At 39.2% G+C, this 22,074-nt stretch overlaps 3 protein-coding genes across 5 annotated transcripts; 2 read left to right on the plus strand and 1 right to left on the minus strand.

The window, feature by feature from the left end:
• The first annotated feature begins 574 nt into the window (after positions 1–574).
• On the plus strand, positions 575–8,979 carry coq10b (coenzyme Q10B). Its single transcript, XM_066686720.1, has 5 exons — positions 575–723; positions 4,439–4,591; positions 5,385–5,577; positions 5,747–5,848; positions 7,365–8,979. Exons 1-5 carry the CDS (start codon positions 623–625, stop codon positions 7,530–7,532), a joined length of 717 nt encoding a protein of 238 aa, XP_066542817.1. The 5' UTR covers positions 575–622; the 3' UTR covers positions 7,533–8,979.
• A 988-nt stretch (positions 8,980–9,967) lies between these two features.
• Positions 9,968–18,157, minus strand: hspd1 (heat shock 60 protein 1). Its single transcript, XM_066685886.1, has 11 exons — positions 17,871–18,157; positions 15,346–15,521; positions 14,676–15,011; positions 14,494–14,589; positions 14,315–14,408; positions 14,058–14,226; positions 13,724–13,823; positions 13,359–13,604; positions 12,431–12,605; positions 11,438–11,616; positions 9,968–11,132 (listed from the first exon to the last, which is right to left on the minus strand). The coding sequence occupies exons 2-11, from the start codon at positions 15,517–15,519 to the stop codon at positions 10,974–10,976; spliced, it is 1,728 nt and encodes a 575-aa protein (XP_066541983.1). The 5' UTR covers positions 15,520–15,521; positions 17,871–18,157; the 3' UTR covers positions 9,968–10,973.
• Positions 16,326–21,755, plus strand: hspe1 (heat shock 10 protein 1). 3 transcript variants are annotated; one of them, XM_066685891.1, is made up of 5 exons: positions 16,326–16,390; positions 18,998–19,050; positions 20,977–21,138; positions 21,310–21,399; positions 21,540–21,755. In XM_066685891.1, exons 2-5 carry the CDS (start codon positions 19,048–19,050, stop codon positions 21,588–21,590), a joined length of 306 nt encoding a protein of 101 aa, XP_066541988.1. In that variant the 5' UTR covers positions 16,326–16,390; positions 18,998–19,047; the 3' UTR covers positions 21,591–21,755. The 3 variants fall into 3 exon arrangements, with proteins under 3 accessions (XP_066541988.1, XP_066541986.1, XP_066541985.1); XM_066685889.1 differs by lacking the exon at positions 16,326–16,390 and adding an exon at positions 17,650–17,668; XM_066685888.1 differs by lacking the exon at positions 16,326–16,390 and having other exon boundaries at positions 18,657–19,050.
• The last annotated feature ends 319 nt before the right edge of the window (positions 21,756–22,074 follow it).

Consider the following 22,074-nt stretch of genomic DNA (forward strand, 5'->3'; position numbering starts at 1 on the left):
AAAAGAAAAAATGGTGGAAGTCTGTTTTAAAAGTCTTATATCATTGACGGGGATAGTGCATGCCAGAAATGATGGAAGATATTCTGGAACTGATTTCGTTGAGTAGAGTGATTATGCGTTTCTTTCCTGCAGTCACTGCGTTAGTTAATCTGCAGAAGGGCAGGAGTGCTGTAAAATAACGTCGTATTTATTAGCAGAACGGTGGGAGAAGGACTTCAGAAGGTATGTGACTGTAATGCGTTTTCATTTCGAGTTCTCCTTTTGTGCTTTTTTATACATTTTCACTTTATTATCTTTAATGTTACAAGAGCTTTTACATTGTGTCCTGTACAAATTTAGCCGTAACCTTTTCTAGTTATGCCCCGTGGACTCGCCCACCCTCCGCAACTCAATCCCGCATCCCGTGACATAGATGCGCGCGCAGTCACCCCGATCTGTAAACCGAACACGTCACACAGGCAAGGTGACTGACAGGCAGCTCGACCAATCCGTGGCGAGCTCTATGGCGCTGCTGTCCAATGGTTTTCTCAGAACGGAGGGGCGCACACTAATAGGGCGGGGTTTATGCGTGGTGAGTAACGATAGTTGATCGAGAGGAAGGTGAAACGGAGCCGAAGTGAAGATGGCGAGAGGGTCTCGCTGTCTGCGGAGAGCGGTGGCGGAATGTATTAAACACTTACCGTCCAGCACAGCTCGGGAAGCACCGGGGCGGAGCGGAGTGAGGTAAAATAAAGCTCGCTGTCCCTAAACTAGCCTTTCTGCTCTTCTCAGTTAGATAACAAGCTCAGCAGCCCTGAGGGTGGGTAAGATTAGCTTAGCGGAGGTGATATACTGTACGGTTTACGAAGGAAGCTTGTCATCTAATGTTAACGGAGTGACACCTCCGAATTGCTTCTGCGATTCATAAACGGACGCACGAGATAAACACAGTTACAATTGTAAAACACGCTTTCGAGCCAAACTTTAACCCCGGTCACTTGCCTCGGTGCCGATGCAGACGCTGTAGGTGCTAACAGTGGCTAAGTGGTAACGTTAACCGCGAGCAGCTGTTCTTTACGGTAGACCGGTAACGATATGTGTTACGTAACGGGTCACAATGTCCAGAGATACCATCGACGTCCGAGGTGAACTGAGCCCACTTCTGGGGATTTAGCGCTATCACTACATTTCTTAGTGCCCTGGAAATAAAGCAATGCTGTGAAACTGTTTATGTCCTTCGTCTATTCTGTGCAAACATCTGGGTTTAAACAACCCAACTGTAGTCATAAAGGGCCAGCTTGATGTTTTTTCCGTCTTTATTTCTATATCCCTACTTTTGCTTCTTATTCTCTTCAGCTTAGTATCAGGACTGGACGATTAGTGAAAAATGTCTAATTTCTCTTTGTGACCAATACTGCCATTAATTTCTATATAGTGAATTTTAGCCCTTTTTTAAATACTAAAAACAGCTAGAAGATCCATCTTTAATTTTGAACACTGAATGTAAGTCATTCAGCCCTGGTTGTTGTCATGTACACAACCGTGTTTAGTTGCCTCTGGTTATTCTCATTCTGCATTAGTGTCCCCATTTCATATTTTAAACCACTGTTCATGATGTTGTAATAGAAAAAGAACACAGCTCTTGCAATTTTACAATTGCACCCTTTCAAATTGATATCTTGATATAAAATCATTAAATCTTTCGCCCCACACCTCACCCCCCAGAATTTATTCTGGTTTATGCATTAACATTATCCATTTCCCCAGCTGATATCTTTCTCACTTTTATAAGACGGCTCTTTACCCACGGTTTGATGTTTGCACTATTTTTGTGCTCATTAACTGCACCGTTTAAAGCTCCCAGTGAAACTAAGACGTGACGTCATACACCGGCTCTGACGTCAGCTCCAGTGATACCCGAGCGGTGTGTCTGTGTTTGAGGTCGCTAGCCCTTCCTCACCCAGCTGCAGGACACAGTGTACCCATGGAAAACTATGGCTGGCAGTGTGCCTTAAACGGTGCACCGGGCATCTGGCCAAAAGCCGTACACTACAGCCTCGGGCAGATATTCCTCCGTCACACTTGGCTTTCGGTGTCACCCCCTCCTTTCCATGTTTATGTAATGTTACAGTGGATGTCACAAGGTTTTACACTTGATTAAATTTTCACTTTCACAAAATCAGAATGGCAGAAATAAGCAAGACCTTCAGTTGTTTTTAACCCTTGTACTAGAGAGACATTTTTTGAGACACATTCTCTGCGTCATCATGTTTTTGGATATAGATTGCATCAGATATACTTGCACGTTATCTGCTGGTGTTATAAATCTTGCAGATGTTTAAATGGCAAAAACATATAGAACATAAGACTCATGGTACTTGTATATATTACTTCTACACATCTATGAATCATCTGACTTATTCTGTTGTCCCATTTGCACAGAAAATGTCACACACTTAGCTTTTAACTGAGTCTGAGCAAATGTTTCATTTTAATCATTGATTAGTTTTATGTACCGTATATAACTTTCTCATACTTTGCATGAAGGAAGATTAGTTTTTAGCATCTATTCTTTCTAGTAGCTTATTCCAGTTTAATCGTTGCTATTTTTATTGGTCTTTTCTAATTAGTTTTTATGTTTGAACTATGTAGCTTAGGTCTTTAACCTAAATCTTTGCTTACTTTTCAAAAGGTTATACAGACTCTATGAAGCATCAGTCCTGGCACTTATCAGAAATGAGTTGCTCAGCTCCCTGTGATAGAGCTGTATTTTTAATTTTTTTCTACATTTGAAACTGTCCATACTGCACATTAAATGGCCTGAATCATTTTTTTTCTAGTTTGTGTAATATTGCTCCATGATACTCCTAAAACAATGCAACTGTGTAAGTCTTAAATTCCCTGTTCTGCAATGGAAATAAATAAGATTAGTTTTTGATTTAATTTTTGTCTGTAAACAAATCACCCCAAAAATGTCATAATAATGATATTAAGCATGAATTTGTGTTAATGTGCCATTTGAACTGGCACTAGACCCTTCGTTGCTTGTCCTGTCAGCCCCACTTCCTGTCTGTGAAAAGCCCTGTACCATAATCTCTTCACTGTCCTCCATCAAAGCCTATATGTACACCTTTCTCTTTTCTCTGCACTTTTATTCTGCTTCTCAATCCTGTTAATGTTTTTACACTTATTTTTCCCCCTCCCATCTGTTTTGGGGCTCCAAGTATAGCGCTGCATTCTCCCCTAAAGAGTTTGGTGGGGTTAAGGGTCAGAGCTCTTTGCAGGCCACTCAGTTTAGCAAGCCACTTCTTTGGATTAGCACCTGGTTTGTCACGATGGAGCAGGAAAAAGCCTCATAATCATAATTCTCAATGCTAGTTTGTAGCCCATGTGGTTCCCCTTACATTGACCAAATACAGATTTGTTTGTCAGACTGCCAAGTGGTAAACCATGAGTGTGAGAGAACTTTTCCACAAAAATATCACCCATGCTATTCATTAAAAAAAAAGTTATATGATAATATTGATCGATGTATCATCTAAGGGGAAACATATTGAGAACACCACATTGAGACTTCTTGTGCATGACAACAAACCTACTGCTGTAAATGATTCGTAGTGTAAAATAATTTAATAAAATATATTAAAATGACAGATTCGATTCATGATTTGGTCTCAGTAAATAATGATTGTTAATGATTGATTGTTGTATTTGAGAACAAGTTGCGTATAGCTGCATTCTATTTACAGTGATTGCACTTACGCAACGTTATACCTTAAGGGAGCATGTCAGCTGACAGATAAAGGAGTGTTTTCTGGCCTTTGTCTCCACTGAAAGTGTATGTCTTGATTGCCAATAGGTAAACATAGCCGTTTATGATTAGATAAGTTTTACTTTCCCCTGTAAGCATTATATAATGCTTATAAAGGACATACTGAAACCACATAAGGAATAGGCCTGTATATGGCTCAGAATTGTAAGTCACAATATGTAAAATGTTTGTTAATTTGTTACTGACTGCTCAGAACTGATTTATGGAATGGAAAGTCGGTGTTTGGTGTACACAAACATAAAGACTGCTGAAGCTCAACAGCTTAGAAGGCATGTACATGATAACTGATGTTTTGGCAAGCTTTATAAAAAACATGAGGCTCTCCGTGTTTAAAATCACTCTGAAATCAAAACTAACCTTTTTAAAAAACTTATTTTAATTTGGAAATCATTAAGTATATTAAGTAAAAATATTCCAGATGTGTTTTTGCATAATATTCAATCAAGCTATAATGTTTTTTTTTATATAAATCTTTCTAGTTTTTTGTAATGTCTCAGACATCTTCCGTAATACTGTGCTTCACACAAGAAAGGGCAAGGAGGGTAACAAGTTGTGGTTTGCAGATTATGACAGCAGTGATATGCAATCGTTGGTTTACTGATCAGTCTTTCTTCTCATTGTACACAGATACTTGTCATCATGTGGGATTCTGATGACCCGCGTGCCACCTCTCCTGAGGACTGTGTCTGGTCGCGCCACAGTCGCTCCAGTCCGAAGCTTCTTCAACCTCTCTGATTCGTTCAATAAGAGGAAAGAATATTCAGAGAGGCGCATCATTGGGTAAGATGCAAGCCATGAGAAATTTCTAAATTTATTCTCATCTATAATTAGGTTATGCCCTTGTGTTCCAACATAAACCTTGCTGGAAATATTGCAGTAACCCTGCCAAGTTTAGAGGTTATCTTAGTTTAACCAAGCTCGTTCACATAAAGCTCAAAGCAAAAACCCGCTGAATTTAATGTTTTATATTTAGATTACTCCTTTAAGTGACACAGTACAAATTCCTTTGCTATAGGTTATATACAAACAGTTTAAAACTTGGATTATTCCTCTGAAACTATTTTACCATTCTGTATAATGCTTGAGGAAACCACATTAAATTAGCATTTTTAAGCAGGCTTTTTGGCACAGGTTAAATATGTTTGCCTTCACTAAACTGACCTTGAAATGCACTTAATGTTGAAAACTTAATACTGCAATGTAGTTTTATATGCATAATTAGTATTATGAAGAAACAATGCTGAAGTCTTGTACCAGGTTCTGTGTATGTCCGTTTTTGTTAAGAGACTTGGGGTTCCCCATACGAAAATATCTGACCTAGTTCATATGAGACATGAGTAAATGAAAAACTGTTGGCAGAGTTTGTCAGACATTTATGTCACATCTTCAAAGCCTTGGAGAATCTGAGGTAAGGGTTTATGCCCTGAAACTCAAGGCCCTATGCTCCATTTTTTCATTGTTTGTGCCATGACATGCCAGCTCTGACATTTTCACATTGTTTCCGTTTTGAGTTATGTCCTTCTGCCTGTAGATGACCATCACTCATGTTGTGCTCTCTCTTGTCTCTCTCTAGATATTCCATGCAAGAGATGTATGAAGTAGTGGCCAGGGTAGAGGATTATCTTCAATTTGTGCCCTGGTGCAAACGCTCAGATGTGGTCTTCCGGCGTTCTGGCTTCTGTAAGGCCAAATTAACAGTGGGCTTTCCTCCAGTGGTGGAAAATTACACTTCCCTTGTTACGACAGTGCGTCCTCATTTAGTCAAGGTGAGGCCTCTAACAAGCATGCATCACTTTTGACTTTAGACTATTGACACAATAACTTCATGAAACAGGTACCATACCGGTCATGTTTGAAGCTTAAAACTTTGAAAATTCTTTAATTGTAAACTTTTTTTAAACTTTGAAAAGCTTAAAAAATGATTTTGTTTTGAAGGCCTCATGCTCTGATGGTAAACTCTTTAATCACCTGGAAACAGTATGGCGTTTCAGTCCCGGCCTTCCTGGCTACCCTCGCACATGCACCCTGGACTTTGCTGTAAGTAAACAGACTTTTAAGTGTAGAGTCGTTTGTAAAATGACTTCACAACTGGCACTATTTGGGTGTTTTTCAACAGGTTTGTTGAAAAACATCAAGGATAATATGTGCATTTAGTCTGATGATTGCATATAGCCACATTAACATATTAGGCACTATTTGAAAAATATGGCTTAAATAATATAGGATATTGCTGATGTCTGCATTTCCCTGGGTTATATACATACACTATGTGGACAAATGAATTGAGACCTATGTATTACACCTACTAGTGCTTTAAGTTGGTCCTCTAGGCATAGCCATAACAGCTTACTCTATACTGGGAGGCCTTTCTAAAATATGTCTGTGGGGAATTTTTGCACATGCCACCAGGGGAGTATTTGTGAGGTCAGGCTAGGGTTGAGGGCAGAGCTCTTGTGTCAGCCAGTCAAGTTCTTCCACACCAAACTCATCTAAATATGCTGTTAAGGACCTTGCTTTGTGCACAGGGGCATCGTCGTGCTGGAACAGAAATGGACTTCCCTAAATTATTATCACAAAATTAGAAGCAAACAAGTGTCCAAAATGTCTTGGTCTAGGCCAACGCTTGACAAACTAGCCTAACCCATAGCATTGTCCTCCACCATTTGATACTATACTGGTAATGTTCTTCTGGCATTTGCCAAACCCAGATTAATGCTGTAAGGCTTGCAGGCAGCTGATTGGCCATGGAAATGCATGTCATGTAGCTCCCACTGCAGTTTTTGTGCCTAATGGTAAGGTGAGAGGAGGTTTAAATCTCTGCATTTATTTACTCAGCAGACTTTTATGCAAAGTGCGCCTCAGAATTCTGTGCCCTCACTCATGTATTTTATGTAGACTCATTCTTAATGGCTGAGTTGCTGTGGTCTGTAAGTGCTTCCATATTAAAGAATTTCCACTCAGAGTTAGTTGTAATTGTCTAGGAGGGAAGACATTTCATGAAGTGATTTGTTACAACAGTAACATTCTATTATAGGACCACACTAGAATTCAGTGAGTTCTTCACAAAGACCCATTCATTCACAATTGTTGGTAAAGACTGCATGACTAGGTACTTAATTTTATACACCTGTAGGAATAGAATTAAACACCTGAATTCAATGATTAAGACGTGTGTCCCAAAACCTCTGTCCACATAGAGTAATTTTTGATGTTAGAAATATATTGGCATTATGGAGAAATGTAATATTTACCAACAGAATAACTGAATGAAATGTAAACAGTGTTCAAAGATGAGCAGTAATATAAAACATTCTGCATTTATTAAGTAAAATCTGTCATTTTCTTTCGTCAAGATTACGCTTTTGACTAACACGTGCTTTAAAGGAGTCTGCTGATAGTCTGCCAAAATGAATGCAGTATAATTTATTTATGTAGCCTATGTGTTAAAATGTTATTTTTACAGGTTAAATCCATTGATGTGTATTCCTTATCCCCAGCAAAACACTGCATACTTCTTTTGCTAACCATGTTTCTTCTCCTTTTTTTCGGATAGATTTCCTTTGAATTTCGCTCCCTCCTGCATTCACAGTTGGCCACAGTGTTCTTCGATGAAGTGGTCAAGCAGATGGTGACTGCGTTTGAAAGAAGGGCCTGCACACTTTACGGCCCTGAGACGCAGATACCACGTGAGCTGATGTTCCATGAAGTCCACCACACGTAGCCCTTCTCTGAGATCGAGGGGGCCAGCAGGGCGAGAGGGGGTTCTGGGGATATGGGAAAGGGGGTTCCTTTGCAAGGGAGGGTTTGAGCTTTGTAGAGACAATTTCATGTGCCTCAGTAACTACAGTGCCTGGTCCAAACAAAACATTTGATTTTATGTATCTTTATCATAACTTCTTTGTGGCTGGATCTAATATTTGGGCTTTACAGCATCTGCTGAGCCCTGCCAATCTGCCTCACTCATTTTGTGGGTAACATACTGTGTACGACGTACACTTGAGCCATACTGTTATTAATGGCAGCTGGCGCAGAGGAGATGGTGCATGGTTTGTTGAAGGCTCAGCAAAAAGAAATTGGTTTTCATGAATGGTGCAAAGGACAGGGATGAAGCCTGTTATTTGGGACAAGTTTATTACGACTTAAATAGACAAAGGTATTCAGGAGAGGCTAAATTGAATTTTGAATCATCAGGGACATTTTTATTAAAAACAAAAGCAGAACTGAACTGGATGGTCCAGTAAGGGTAGGATATGTAACACCACCTGTATTTTCTGAACAGCTTAAAATGTTCAGTGAGGTTTAGGTTTTTTTTTTTTTTTACGAAGAGACAAGGAGACTTGTTTGGAGTGCACAGTACAGAGTGGGCACTGTGTATTTGTGTTGCCTAATGTTCCAAACAAGTGCACATGTAAAATCAAGACTGTCTAAAGGATAAAAGACTGACTAGAGGAAATCTTTAGGTCTTCCATACCAGCATCACAAGGGCTTTCCATCACACAAGTGCTATGACTGTATGAACAGAATGAACACTTGCACAGCAATAACTTCCACTTGTGCACAGTGACAACATGGCTGTGGAGGCTGAAGGAAAGCATTTTAAGTTGGCACATTTAGATTTGCTAAAAGTGCTTTTATCGCTGCCTTTTTATGGGTGGGAGCACAATTTGTAACATCTTATGGTGTGTCTCAATAAGTGTCCAAATCAAAGGACTATTGTTTATTGTAAGAGTGCAATATATTTGTAAAGGCTGATTTTAAACACATAGTTCAATGCAAATTACGATATCCACTGCTTCTAAAAGGGCCCAAACTCAGGGGTCTGATGGGGAAATAAACTTCCTTTTAGGACTCCCCTGAAATTGCTGTAGTAGTGAGGTATCTATCGCAATAGACCTTAAAGATTCCATTTTAACACCCCATGCCCTTACTGCGTTTTTACTTAGCAAGTTACATATTTATCAGTATCTTAAAATATGTATGCATTGACGTCCTGTATTTATTTTGGTTCTGGGAAAACCACATGTACATAACTGATGTAAGACCACAAACTAGCGTACAGTGTACAATATACCTTTCCTTTTTTTTTTTTTTTCTTTTATCTTGAGGGGAGTGTTTTAGTATTATTTTGGGGTTTTAATGAGTTTGTTGTGGTGAGTATGTATCCTGCCTGCATGGTTTATAAACTATTTTTATATTTAAAAATCAACCTGTCTGCTGTGGTGTCTGTGTCTTTGTTCAACACCTAGTTCAAACTATTTTCACATTCAAAATAGATGGATCACATGAGTGATGTTAGCTCATGCAGTACATGCAGTAACAGCTGCTGCATGAAATACAACCTCATTTAACGACCTCACAGAACGGCTTAACACTCAAAGGAATATTAAAGATACTATAGTTCCCAGCTCTACCACTCAGTGTGTTTTAGTACATTATTGTATTCTGCAGCATCATTGGCGAGGCAGGAGTTTGGATTTTGTATGTTTTGTTTTCATACACAATAAAACCATAAGGAAACACCCCTCCAATAAAAAAAAAAAAATACTGGTATATCACTAATACAGACTCCAGTAAATACAGATTTGCATGTGGCAGATGTTTCTCTTAACCCACAAATTCTCACTTTATAACAGTTCGGCTGGGTCTTTGGAGAGATTCCTCTGCCCCCTGACACACCTGAGGCAACTAATGAGCTAATTAACATCCTCTTCCAAGCTTAAAATGTGATGGCGTGAGGAGAAAGCTACAACATGCAGGACAGTGGGTGACCAGGACCAGAATTGAGGACCGCTCCCTTCAACTTGTGATACTAATATAAGCATTGAGTAAAGGTGTTTAAAACCTCTGGCTACATTTTTCCTTTTACCTTAAGCTTATTGATGACAAATCAAAGTTATTTTCTCATCTTGCTACTGTGGTGTTAGGGAAAAGATTTAATGACAAATAGTGTGTTTTTCCATACAAAGATGTCTTTTTAGTCGTTTTAAAAGGCAGAAATTCTGCTGTAATTCAAGTTGGGGAAGTGATATTTAAAGTGTCATCTTGACACAGTCAAAATTTGCATACTCTAATGAAAAATCAAATGCTAAGCTGAGTTTAACAACCAAGCGTTCCTGCACCAAATATGAAATTCTTCAGGGTCACTATCGCCTTACAGAGTATTCAACTTTATTTTTAAAGACATGCCTAATGTACAAAATGTGTATCAATATTCCACAATTGTATCTACTTTAAGCAAGAATTGTTAATATTTGTTGAACAGCTTTTTCATTAGATTTTGGACTATTTCACTATGACAGTGGCAAGCTCAGTTTCGCATCTTGGAAATAATTCTACCCCCTCCTCACCCAACAGACTGTTCTGACAAACTCAGGTTTGGAATGAAAACATTCCTAATCCTCCCATCCCCAAAGGCAAGTGACTAGAAACATACAGAAATGCAGAAGCTTCTAGGTGAGTTTTTCTCAACAAAATGAGTTTACATTCATGAGTTCTAGACATTAATGTGTTAGCTGGCCTTGATTCCGTTTAACTTGTTTTCAGTATTCACATGTACAACAGAAACAAACCCAAGATGGATTATTCTTCAGTGAGATGCTTTAATTGCCTCAACTGAGGATTGAGCATTTCTCCAGGTGGAGGCCTAGACAATACAAGAGTACAAAAAAAAAAAAAAACAGAATGGACATAAAGGAATTTGCTGACAGCTACCTCAAAAGTTCCTCAACTCTGTTTCTCCTTTTAGAGGCAGACTCGAACCCTACTGTGTTGCTTCTGAAGCTCACAAACGGCAACAAGAAGTCCAGCCTTAACAAGACTCATTCAGTGCGTGAACATGGCAGATTAAAGAAGATTTCACTGCTTCAAGTGTATTCAAATTTCCATTAAGTAAACATGGGCAGATCAGAACAGCGTGGGCCTGGTCAGTTTATGCTCATCTTCAGAGTAACAGGGGTCAGGTCTTCAGTCCCAAGTGGAGAGGCATGATCATAAATGGTTTTAATTCTAGGTCATATGACAGGGGTCTTCCATTACTTGGCTGCATATCACACTCAGGGGCAGTCAGTCAGCAGGTCAGGAGACGGCTAGGGAAGGGGCCAATCATGTCCCCTGCCCTCAGCATCTTGCCTTAAAGTCTATAGAGCATTTCTGGTAGTGGAGTTTAGAATCCCATACCACCCATGCCTCCTCCCATGCCTCCCATCCCTCCCATTCCACCCGGCATTTCCTTTTCCTCCTTCGGCAACTCTGTGACTACAGCCTCAGCAGTGGACAGCAGTGATGCAACACCAGCGGCGTCCAGTAGTGCAGTCCTCACCACCTGCAGAGGGAGCCAGAGACATTTAACACATCAACTTATCAGATTTCTTAAATTTGATACTGAAGCTAAAAGTTCCACAATTGCTTATGCTGTAAAGTAAATATGCCCTGCGGTGTGAACAAGTCCTTACACTCTGGGGCTAACCAACATTCCTCCTGAAAAGATCCAGTCATTTTCTCTAACATGCTGTAGGTAATCAATAGGATAGACGGGGGTAGAATAGCTGAGCAGATTAAGATTTACACTAAACTCTACAGGAGGATAGATGTCTTTATAGAAAGCTTATTCTGAAAGCCATGACATACCTTAGTAGGATCAATGATGCCCCTCTCCACCATGTTAACGTATTCATCATTAAGGGCATCGTAGCCAACCTCTGCGTCACCCTGCAGGATCTTCTCCACTACCAGAGAGCCCTCCACTCCTGCGTTCTTAGCGATGGTCATGGCAGGAATGCGCAGGGCTCTGCGGATGATGTCAATACCTGAAATACCATATTAGTACATTATTACTCAGCAATAGTAAAAAGTGTTATAATTACCAAGTGGTTCTAAAGTTACTTAATTTGTAAAGATATCAGGGTTGATTGGCTAGAACTACAGGTAGTCATGCGTTGTACTGGTCCCTCAGGCTACAAAGCCAATGAGTATTGTGGAGCCATGTGTGGGCAGAATGTTTGAAAATACATGTTTATCATATACACTGACCAGCCATAACATTAATGACCATCTCCTTGTTACAACATTCGGTGTCCATTCTCTCAGCTATAGTGACCTTACAGGAGTACTTTTTAAAAAAAAAAAAAAAAAAAAAAAAAAAGATGGTAGTCCACCAGTGGCTCTGCATATTTGGTTTGCCCCATTTCATCCTGTTCTTCAATGGTTAGTGCATCATTTGGGTGGTGGATTACTCTCCAAGGTGACACTGGCAGTATTGTTGTGCTGGTAAGAGTGGATCAGACACAGCAGTGCTCCAGGAGATTTTTAAAATCGCTCAGTTGCACTTCTAGAATGAAGATGATCCACCAACCAAAAGCATCCTGAGTTATAAAGTGGCCCTGTGTGGTCAATGGAACTGAGAGAATGGACAGAGTGCACAAATGAGGTGGTCATAAGGTTATGATTGATCAGTATACGTTGTATATAAAATTCACAAACTCGTTTGTGTATCAAACAACAAATTGCTAGTGTCAAAACTGACAGTTCCTTCAGTTATTAAGAATTAAAGAAAATTATGAGACATTCATTATTGGCCCAAGGCTGTCAATATATTTAAATGAAATATGCCCCAGTTCTTACCAATTTTCTGGTCAGCGTTGGCAGGTTTGATGGTGTCCAAGACAGGGATACAACGTAGAAGAGCACAGCCTCCTCCAAGGACAATGCCCTCTTCTACAGCAGCCCGGGTGGCATTCAGCGCATCTGTCACACGGTCCTTCTTCTCATTCACCTCCACATCACTTGTGCCACCAACCTAAACCAAAACAGATAAGCCATCAATGCTTTTGAAACAGAGCTATGGAAGTGACATAATACTCAAGCCTTGATTCAGATTCATTTATTTAATTCCGTTCCCATTATTTACACTTGTCCCCCTTGTTTGCTTCTGCCTATTAATGTGTGCAAGGCTTTAGTGTATCATTTACTTTACATTTTCCACTGTATGCATGTTCGTCTATGGGCATTAGTATAGCTGTCAAGCAAATGAACATCAATCCAAGCTTTCCTGATCACCCACAGTCCACTGCCACCCTATGATGTTTCACACTAATCAATTAGAAATATAATTTGCATAGAAATTGAGGGTCATGTGTTGCAATGTCTAGAGTAAAGTGCCATTTAACTTTGAATTAAATTACAATTTAAAAAGTGTTTGTAAGCTTCTGAAGCCTTGAATAATTCCAACTTTGTTGTTCACAATTTGATGACATGGGGCAACTGTGGCTTAAAGCTTAGCAAAGTGGACCAGACACAGAAAGGACCGCTAGTTCCACCCACCCAAAGAGCAGGAAAACAGTGTAGGGGATTGCAGGAACAGCACTCCCTTCTCCCTCAAAGTTTACAGCTGAGGTTACATTAAGCATGGCAGCAAAACCTCAACAGCTCCCCTGCTGCTGGGATGGCTGCCTTCTACTTAGTGTGCGCCAATTGCCTTTAGTGATCTTGTGTGTTCATGTGCGTATTACCATTGTTTTAAATATTTATATCACAAGCCTCAAATTCTTACCTTCAACACAGCCACACCATCAGAGAGTTTGGCCAGGCGCTCATTGAGCTTCTCCTTCTCATAGTCACTGGTGGTGTTCTCAAGCTGCTCAGCAATCTCTGCCACACGCTTCTCAATGGCAGCGGAGTCACCCTTGCCCTTCAGGATCATAGTGTCATCCTTGGTCACCACCACTTCACCAACCCGGCCAAAGTCATGTGCCTGGATGTCCTCGACAGCAAGGCCCGTAGCTTCATCTCCAAACACCTAAATACACAGAATTAGGAAAAAGTTTATAGTAAAGCATAAAAATCCTGTAAAAAATTGACAGACAACTATTTGCAGTTTAAGCAGCATTAGAGAACTCAATTTTAAGTAATACATACAACGCCTCCTGTGGCAATCGCCATATCGTGAAGCTGGTTTTTTCTGTTGTCTCCAAAGCCAGGGGCCTTCACGGCAACAACCTGCAGCCCAACCTTCAACCTGCAGAAGTTAAATACAAGTTCTAGCACTAACCTTTCACTCACACCCACGAGCAATAATTATCTTTGCACACACCTCCTCTACTTAACATCACACTTTTAAAAACAGGTGTAGGAATAGCAGGGAAGTGTGTGGCAATTACAACAAAACTAAAATTAGCAAAATTATAGCAAGTGAACATTCTATCTTTAAGCATTTTGTGAAAAGTATGGGGTAAAACAATTTTCAGATAACCTGTTAAGGACTAGAGTACTGAGAGCCTCTCCATCCACATCCTCCGCCACAATGACCAAAGGCTTACGGTGCTGGTTGGCAAGCTCCAGGGCTGGCACAATGCTCTGGACGCTGGATATCTTCTTCTCACTCAGAAGCAGATAGGCATCCTGGAACTCACACTTCTGACCTATAGAACGATTAAAGTTTATGTAGAATTAAGATTATTAAAATAAATGTAGAAATGTACATTAATTGATCACGCAAAAAATACTAACCTTTGGCTGTGTTGATGAAGTAGGGAGAGATGTATCCACGGTCGAACTTCAAGCCTTCAATAATTTCCAGCTCGTCATGCAGCGTTTTACCATCCTGCATGATGCATACTAAGTCAAAACCAGCAAGATAATATCATGCAAGAAATACAGATGTTTTACACACTAAGCAAAAAACACACCTTGACAGTGATAACTCCCTTACGTCCTACTTTCTTCATGGCATCTGAGATGATTTTTCCCACCTCTGTGTCACCATTGGCCGAAATAGTAGCTACCTATTTCAATTGATCAAATGGCACAGATGTTAAAGACAAATAACTACAGGATTAACTCCCTTCCATTAAGAACATTATCCTTATACCTGGGCAATCTCCTCAGGTGTAGTGACTGGCTTGGACAGCCTCTTAAGTTCATTGATGACCGTTTCTACCGCAAGCATCACTCCACGGCGGATCTCCACAGGGTTGGCACCTTTGCTGATTGTGTCAAAGCCCTCCTTGGCGATGGCACGTGCCAACACAGTAGCAGTGGTGGTGCCATCTCCAGCCTCCTCGTTGGTGTTGTTGGCCACATCCTGCACCAGCTTGGCCCCTATGTTCTTATACTTGTCCTTCAGGTCAATACTTTTGGCAACTGTGACACCGTCTTTGGTGACCTTGGGGCTGCCCCAGGTCTGCTCAATGATGACTGTACGACCCTGAAACGGGAGAGGCAGAAGTGTCAGAAAAGACAAAAAAATTTTTTTATAATAATAAAAACATAATTGTTTCCCACAGACTGGAAATAAACTTGGTATGAGCAAGCTTACTGATATCTAAATGCATCTCTAAGTCCATTGATTCATTTGATATTCAAACAAGGATTAAATTATATTCTTTAGTGGGTAGGGAACACCACATACTGCTGGCTGGCTGGCTGTTGATATACTGAGTATAACTAGAGTGTGGGAAATAATGAAACCAGGAAAATTGCACTTTGTGGTTGACCGCTGCCCTAAAGATAAAACCAGTTTTCTTGGTCAACGAACTAACCTTTGGTCCCATGGTAACAGCAACTGCATCTGCCAGCAGGTCCACTCCCTGGAGCATGAGGGCCCGGGCGTCTGCTCCAAATTTAACATCTTTAGCATAGGAACGTGTGAGGTGTGGGGCCAGTGCCCTGCACACAGGCCTCATTTGTCTCATCACACTGGGCAAGCGAAGCATCTCTGAAAAAAATGTTCATATTTTTAGTATTTTAAATAAAGGTAAGTAGTTTCATTGGGCAGCACATTGTCAAAACCCATGTTAACTGCATCACTGCTGAACTCACATAAGGGCCACAAATGGAGGCAATTAACTAGTGCCCCTACTGGTCCTTAAACTAACTGCATTCACTTAAAACTATGCTGGTCACTAAGCAAAAGCTAGAATGCACTGAGATATCAAATTTTCAAACATATATGTACTAGCATAGGCAAACACTTAAAAATATATATATATAATAATCATTATTGTGTATGTGCATCAGTCCACAGGTCCAAACAAGTCAATCCCTATTAAAAGCCTTTCTACTCTAGGAGAATTATCATATTTAACAATCTCATTCATTCATTTAAAATCATTGTGATACAATGCAACAGTCATTAAAAGGCAACAGGTTACAGGCTAAATGTCTCAGATGCAAAAAGGAATGAGTTTCAACAACAATAGTATCTGTTTAGTTTTCTTAACATCATGGATAACTCAACTCTGGATTTATTTAAAACTACAGCATATTAGAATAATTTAAGATTTAGTTTTCTAATATAATAATATGATTTATTATTATAAGCTTTGATTGAATTTCTACAATTAATCTTGTTGTTTTCACATGTATTTAGCTTTCTTAAACCTACAAATTAGTTAATTCATATAAAATTGGTTCATTTCTAGGCATTACAGGATGCCACTGATCCAGGTGTGTGTGCACACCTCCCACAATAAAAGGTGTATTGTTTTATATTAGAAGACTCATGCTGTACAATATAAGCAGTCAACATCATTAAACAGCTCAACATTTCCACTTTGAATCTACTGTGTACCAAAGACTTGCAAGGTGGGACTTTTGAGGCACACACTAACGGCACAGAAATAAGTAGATATAAGGACTATTTACATATTCATAGATCAGCACATACTGAATGAAGTAGAAGGTATACGCTTAGAATTAATTCTAAAACCACTTTATGGGAGTGGTTTTCCTTGGCAGTAACTTCTAAATATGTCATTTTGATGAACAAAGATATATTTAGAGGGTTAATTGGTGACCAAATGTGGATATTAAATAGAAAAAAAATTTAAACAGTTATATATCTGTGCAAAGACAATAAGAACATGCTTCACATTTTAAATGAGTTAGCTTTTAAAGACTACAATATAATTAAGTGAGAACTTAGTGATGCTTCTTAATGCTACAAGACATATAATCCGATTTAATTCCTTAAAACAAGTTAATTAAATGGCAGGTTTAACGCTTCACATAGCTCGTTAATGTCAGATTCAATCTGCTTTAGCAGTCATTAGTATTCACTTTTGATTACAGTGAAGCAGCTTTTTTTTTTAAGTCATCATTTCAGACGTCTGTATTGTTCTAAGACACACAGAAATCTAATCATTATTGATTTAGTACCTAATTTAAGATCCATGCTGTTTGGTTAATCTCAGATCTTTGGCCTTTGTTAAAACTACAGCCCCCCGTCGCCTATGAAGCACGTGGGTTCTGGAGGGTCACGCGTCACAAGGTCAAACTCTCGAGCGTCCTCATGGCAACGACACTGGTCGAGAACGCGCTCAAACACACCTTAAAAAGACCACCTTCGGAAATACAGCACTGAGCCGCTACGTTTAAAAACAGAATGCATTAAAATCCTCTGCGCTATTCCACACTTACTCTGAAACGGCTGGACCGGTTAAAGGCTGCTTATGCTCAGGGAGAATTCTCTAGAAACAAGCTGCTAATGTTATATGAATGCTATCCATAACATTAAACTAACGTTAAATAAAAAAGGAACACGCTGCAGTTTTTAAGGAGGAATGGAGACATGTTCTATGTTAAGCGACTAAATGTCATTCAGCAACTAGTGATGCAACGTTAGGAAACCGTACAAGAGACAGGTCATTTCTGTTAGTCAACATAAACCGTAAATGAGACACTGTGCTCTGCAAATTACTGTTTAACTGGCGTTACTTTGTTTCGTGTAAAAATGACCTTGTATCTGGAAAAGATGCTAACGTTAGTAAAGCAAGAGCAGGTTCTTAATTGACGTTAGATTTAATTCACAATATGGACAGTGACCGCTCACCTGTGCACAGCGCAATAAAGACTCTGAAATGTGTAGGTATTATTTATCAAGTTTACACACAAATAAATAAGTAAGAATAGAAATATTAAAATATAGTTCAACTTATCCGCTAACGTTGTCACTACATCAGCAGAAGCGCATGGGTTTAATCTGAAAATTATTAAGAATGTGTGTAGTTCAGCTATGTGTTAAAAAGAAAAAAACAGATTTATTAATGGAAATGTGTGAACTTACTGAGAGTGAGCTCTGGGCGCTGCTCTGAGGAAAGGAGAATGTGCTGGAAAAGCGGCTCTGCTAAAGCGTGACTTACAGCTCAACTAAACCCTCCGCAGGACACACGTGTGGGGTTCTTCATCCGGGTAACACAACGGCCCGCCCCTCACCCTGAGCCAGAGATCATTTCTGTTTATTAAACCGATCTCCTTTGCAATTTACCTAACAAACCTCCCTGATGGATTTATTATACGACCGAATATATTATACAAGGCAAAATACACAAGATAGTGTTTCACAACGCAAGGTATTATTGGAAAACAATCGTTATGCTCGCTCCGGGGCGTCGACTTCCAGAAGTTTCTCAGACGCTATTGTAGAAAAAACACGAGGTCATCGGTCGGTGTTGTGAAATTACGATTCTGTTCGATTCCATAAATTTTTGAATTGACTCTGAATCGGTTCTAAGTTTTGAAGCAGATACTTAAGAGTCAATTCCACATGAAAACCTCTCTATTCCAAACACCAGTGTATGTGTGAAAGAGAAGTGGCAACGCATTAGAGTACAATATTAATTTGATATTATAACTGATAGTATGAATAATAAAGGCACTTGATACATTAGCTTGTCTTGTCAGTTGTACTTCAAATCAAGTCGAATCTCAATTCTTAAACACCTGCAATCACAGAATCGATTCCTTTGGGGATCGACTCCCAGCCTGGCACAAATAGTGCTTTTGAAGTTCATGTTCAACTGTTTTGCTCAATGTGCTAATTTCGTATTATACAACGTGTGTTTACTGTTAATTTGGTTTATTGGGAAATGGCCCTAGTTCCAGTCGCTGTTTTTTGAGGGCTAATGTCAAATGATTTAGTGTTCTCTATGTAGTGCCCTATGTCGATAAAGAAATGTCAGTTTCTACAACAGTTATTTTGTGAGATATTTCAGAGAAAGCCATTTGTAGTTTATCCAACGTCCTCTCTAAATTACAGTTCACCATTTCGGTATATGTGCATAATTTCGTGTCCATCGAAGTGCACTATGTAGGGTGTACGGAGCAATTTAAAACCGAACCCAAACCAGGGTGATTCACGCATGCGCGTTTTACTTCTAGATTTTTCTTCACGTGTTTCTTCTTTCTATTCAGCGTGGGCCGCTTCGTTTCACCGACACAGCTCCCAAACCACAGCTACAGATATGGTAAGAACACTGAGATTATAATTTAACATTAATTAAAGACATGTACCTTATATTTAATGAGCGCAACATTAAGACTGAAGGAGAAGGACACTTGTTCCGGACCAAATCAGCTAACAGCGCTGATATGTACCACACAAGGTCACGATTAGAGCTGAAAGTTAATGCTGTAACGCCGGGGCTGACTGAAGCATGAGGACCCTTGTCTTTTATGTTTAGTTTTATGTAACTGGTCACTTACAGTGTTACTAATATAGTTACAGTAAGATTGTGGTAAGCTAATTTAGACGTAGCTACAGCAATAATAATAATAATAATAAATAAAAAGAAAAATTGGCATTATAGAGCACAATTTACAGTTGATAGTGTATTTCGCATCATTTCAGTGCAGCTGAGATTGTTAGTTATCTGTCTCTGGACGCTGTGGTGGCCAGTCTTCGCCTTCTGCAGCTTCTTTAATGTCATTCTGTCTCTCAAACTAACGTTACAAGTTCAAGAACTCTGACACTGCTCGTGTCTTCATGCTAAATACTACCTGCTAGAATAGACGTCCAAGGGAACCTCTCAGATTAATCAGATAACTGAAGCCCAAAGTCAAATGTGTCCGGTAGGTAAAAATACTGACGGACATTAGTGTTGGACAGTGCGCAACCTTGTGTTTAAATGATCTAGATAACAGAAAAATCATAAAATTGTGATATAATTTTTAGGAGTTTAGTTAAGTAATCAAATAATGACTTCAGCATTGCATCATATTCCTAATAGAAGTCCATTTACTTTATTATTTAGTAAGATGAAGGGAGAATTCGGAGAAGGGAGTCTTTAGAGATTGAACCCTGGTCATTTTGAATGGAAGAGGCTTGAGTGTTTGTGGGAGGCCGTTTAACATCAGTGGTCATTTGAATCAAATATAGTGTGAGTGTTTTACCCAATCTTTACGTAATGTGACTTGTGAATAACCTTCAGTTTACATTTATAGCTTTTAAATGATACCATAATAGTTTATCATATGTACCTAATGTGGCAGTTTCTCATGCCCAGACAGCATTTAAGCCTAAACTAAAAGTAGATTTCAGTTATGATTCAACATTGATACTGTAGTATAGGTTAAAACAAGTATTAATCCACATTAGAATATTTAAAATATGTTTTATGCCTCTACTGAAAGTTGTATGAAGTTGAAGATGTTGTTTCCATACTCATCTCATGTAACTTCTTCTATTATATTATTTTGTTTGATTGTACTTTAGCAGCCATTTTGTTCCAGAATTTTCATAAGAATTCATGTGTAGGTCAGACTTAAGGTCTTATCTTTGTGTCAGTGTCCTTTGTCCTTCATGAAATGGTAAACATTTACAGAACCTCAAATCTCTCCCTCCTCCTTTCATTCTTCAGTTTAGAGATCAGTGTCCTCCATCTACTATAGACCTCCCTCCCCCATATGACCTTCACTCAAGGACAGGGAAAATATCTGCTAACAGACATGCACCTGATGTTACAAAATCTGTCTGTAGCCCCTTGAGTTTGATTTCTCTGGCACTTTCCTGAAAGTCTGCCTCAGTTAATGTTGGTAGTAGGGGTGTTTCCTGCTCTGGGAGAAATTAAGACAAATGTTTCTTTCAAGCTGGGGCATTTAATCTTATTACAAAGAGGGTGCCTGTATTTAAGAGTAGTTCCACAGCTTATTTCGCAGGAAATCTTCTTAGACATGGTTTAATGCTTAAGTACAAATCCTAGCCATGTGTTAATTTTTTCATTCTGTACTAATGGGCAGCTACAAATATGTTAAGGAAATCTTAATGAACTGCTTAGTCTTCATATTGCTCTCAAGATTGCCTAGAGATGCTAAAATGAAGTTCAGCATTGCTTCATACCATCACACAGCACATTTTCTCAGCTTTGTATCTATTATATTTGCCCCGTCTGTAGGCCAAGGCTTTCCAGAAATTCCTCCCAATGTTTGACCGCGTGTTGGTGGAGCGGTTTGCAGCAGAGACTGTGACGAAAGGAGGAATCATGCTACCAGAAAAGTCACAAGGCAAAGTGCTTCAAGCCACAGTGGTGGCAGTAGGACCAGGGGCCCTCAGCAAGGTGAATAATGTCCCATTAAATTTCTATTCTATTTCTTAGTGGCTGGTGTAGTGTTGTAGGTAGCACTGCTGTATCGCACTTTGCCCAAGAACTAGGATTCAATTCCCTGCTTTGTTAAATGCCCCATGCCATTAATATAAATGTAAATAAACTTATTTTCTTCTATTTCAGAATGGAGACGTAACTCCTGTCAGTGTTAAAGTTGGTGAGAAGGTTCTACTACCAGAATATGGAGGCACTAAAGTCATTCTTGAAGATAAGGTACATGTCGCTTGGAATAACTGTTCCTTTCACATCTAAAAATGAGATTTTCACCATATACGTCTAGATAGATGGCATTAGAAAAATACATGACATTTATGAAGCATATTCTAATTTTTTTTTATCATTTTTACCCCTAGGACTATTTCCTGTTCCGGGATTCAGATATTCTAGGAAAGTATGTGGACTAATGTGTGTTAGTGCTTGTTGTGTAACCAGCCTTGTCATCCTAGAAGACTGGAGAAAATGGTTGTTCCACATTTATTTGTTTTTTCTACATCATTCATCTGTACATAATTATGATAATGTTTTGTTACATTAATAAAGTGAACTTGAGGGGCTTTCATGTGCTGTTTGATTTTGTAAATGTCATTTTATTGTTGTTTATTGTTATTTATTTTTATTTGTTAGGGTGTCTGTCTCTTGTCTCAAGCAGATTAACCGTATTTTCTTCTAAAGTCAGTAGCATTCTTTTAGCAGTCATTTAAAGCCCCTAAGTCAGAGGGCCCAAAATTTCCACTGAAAATGAGCGTTTGTTCTGAAATTTACATCAAGTACAATCAACTTTTTTCATATTAAAATATTTATGGATGATCTAAGGAATAGGAGCACCTACCTTGTTTCTACACTCATTGCCTTTTTTGTCAGCATCACTGACTGAATAGGAGCACTTTA

This window comes from Hoplias malabaricus, chromosome 12 (assembly GCF_029633855.1).
Source record: "Hoplias malabaricus isolate fHopMal1 chromosome 12, fHopMal1.hap1, whole genome shotgun sequence".
NCBI classification, from domain to species: domain Eukaryota; kingdom Metazoa; phylum Chordata; class Actinopteri; order Characiformes; family Erythrinidae; genus Hoplias; species Hoplias malabaricus.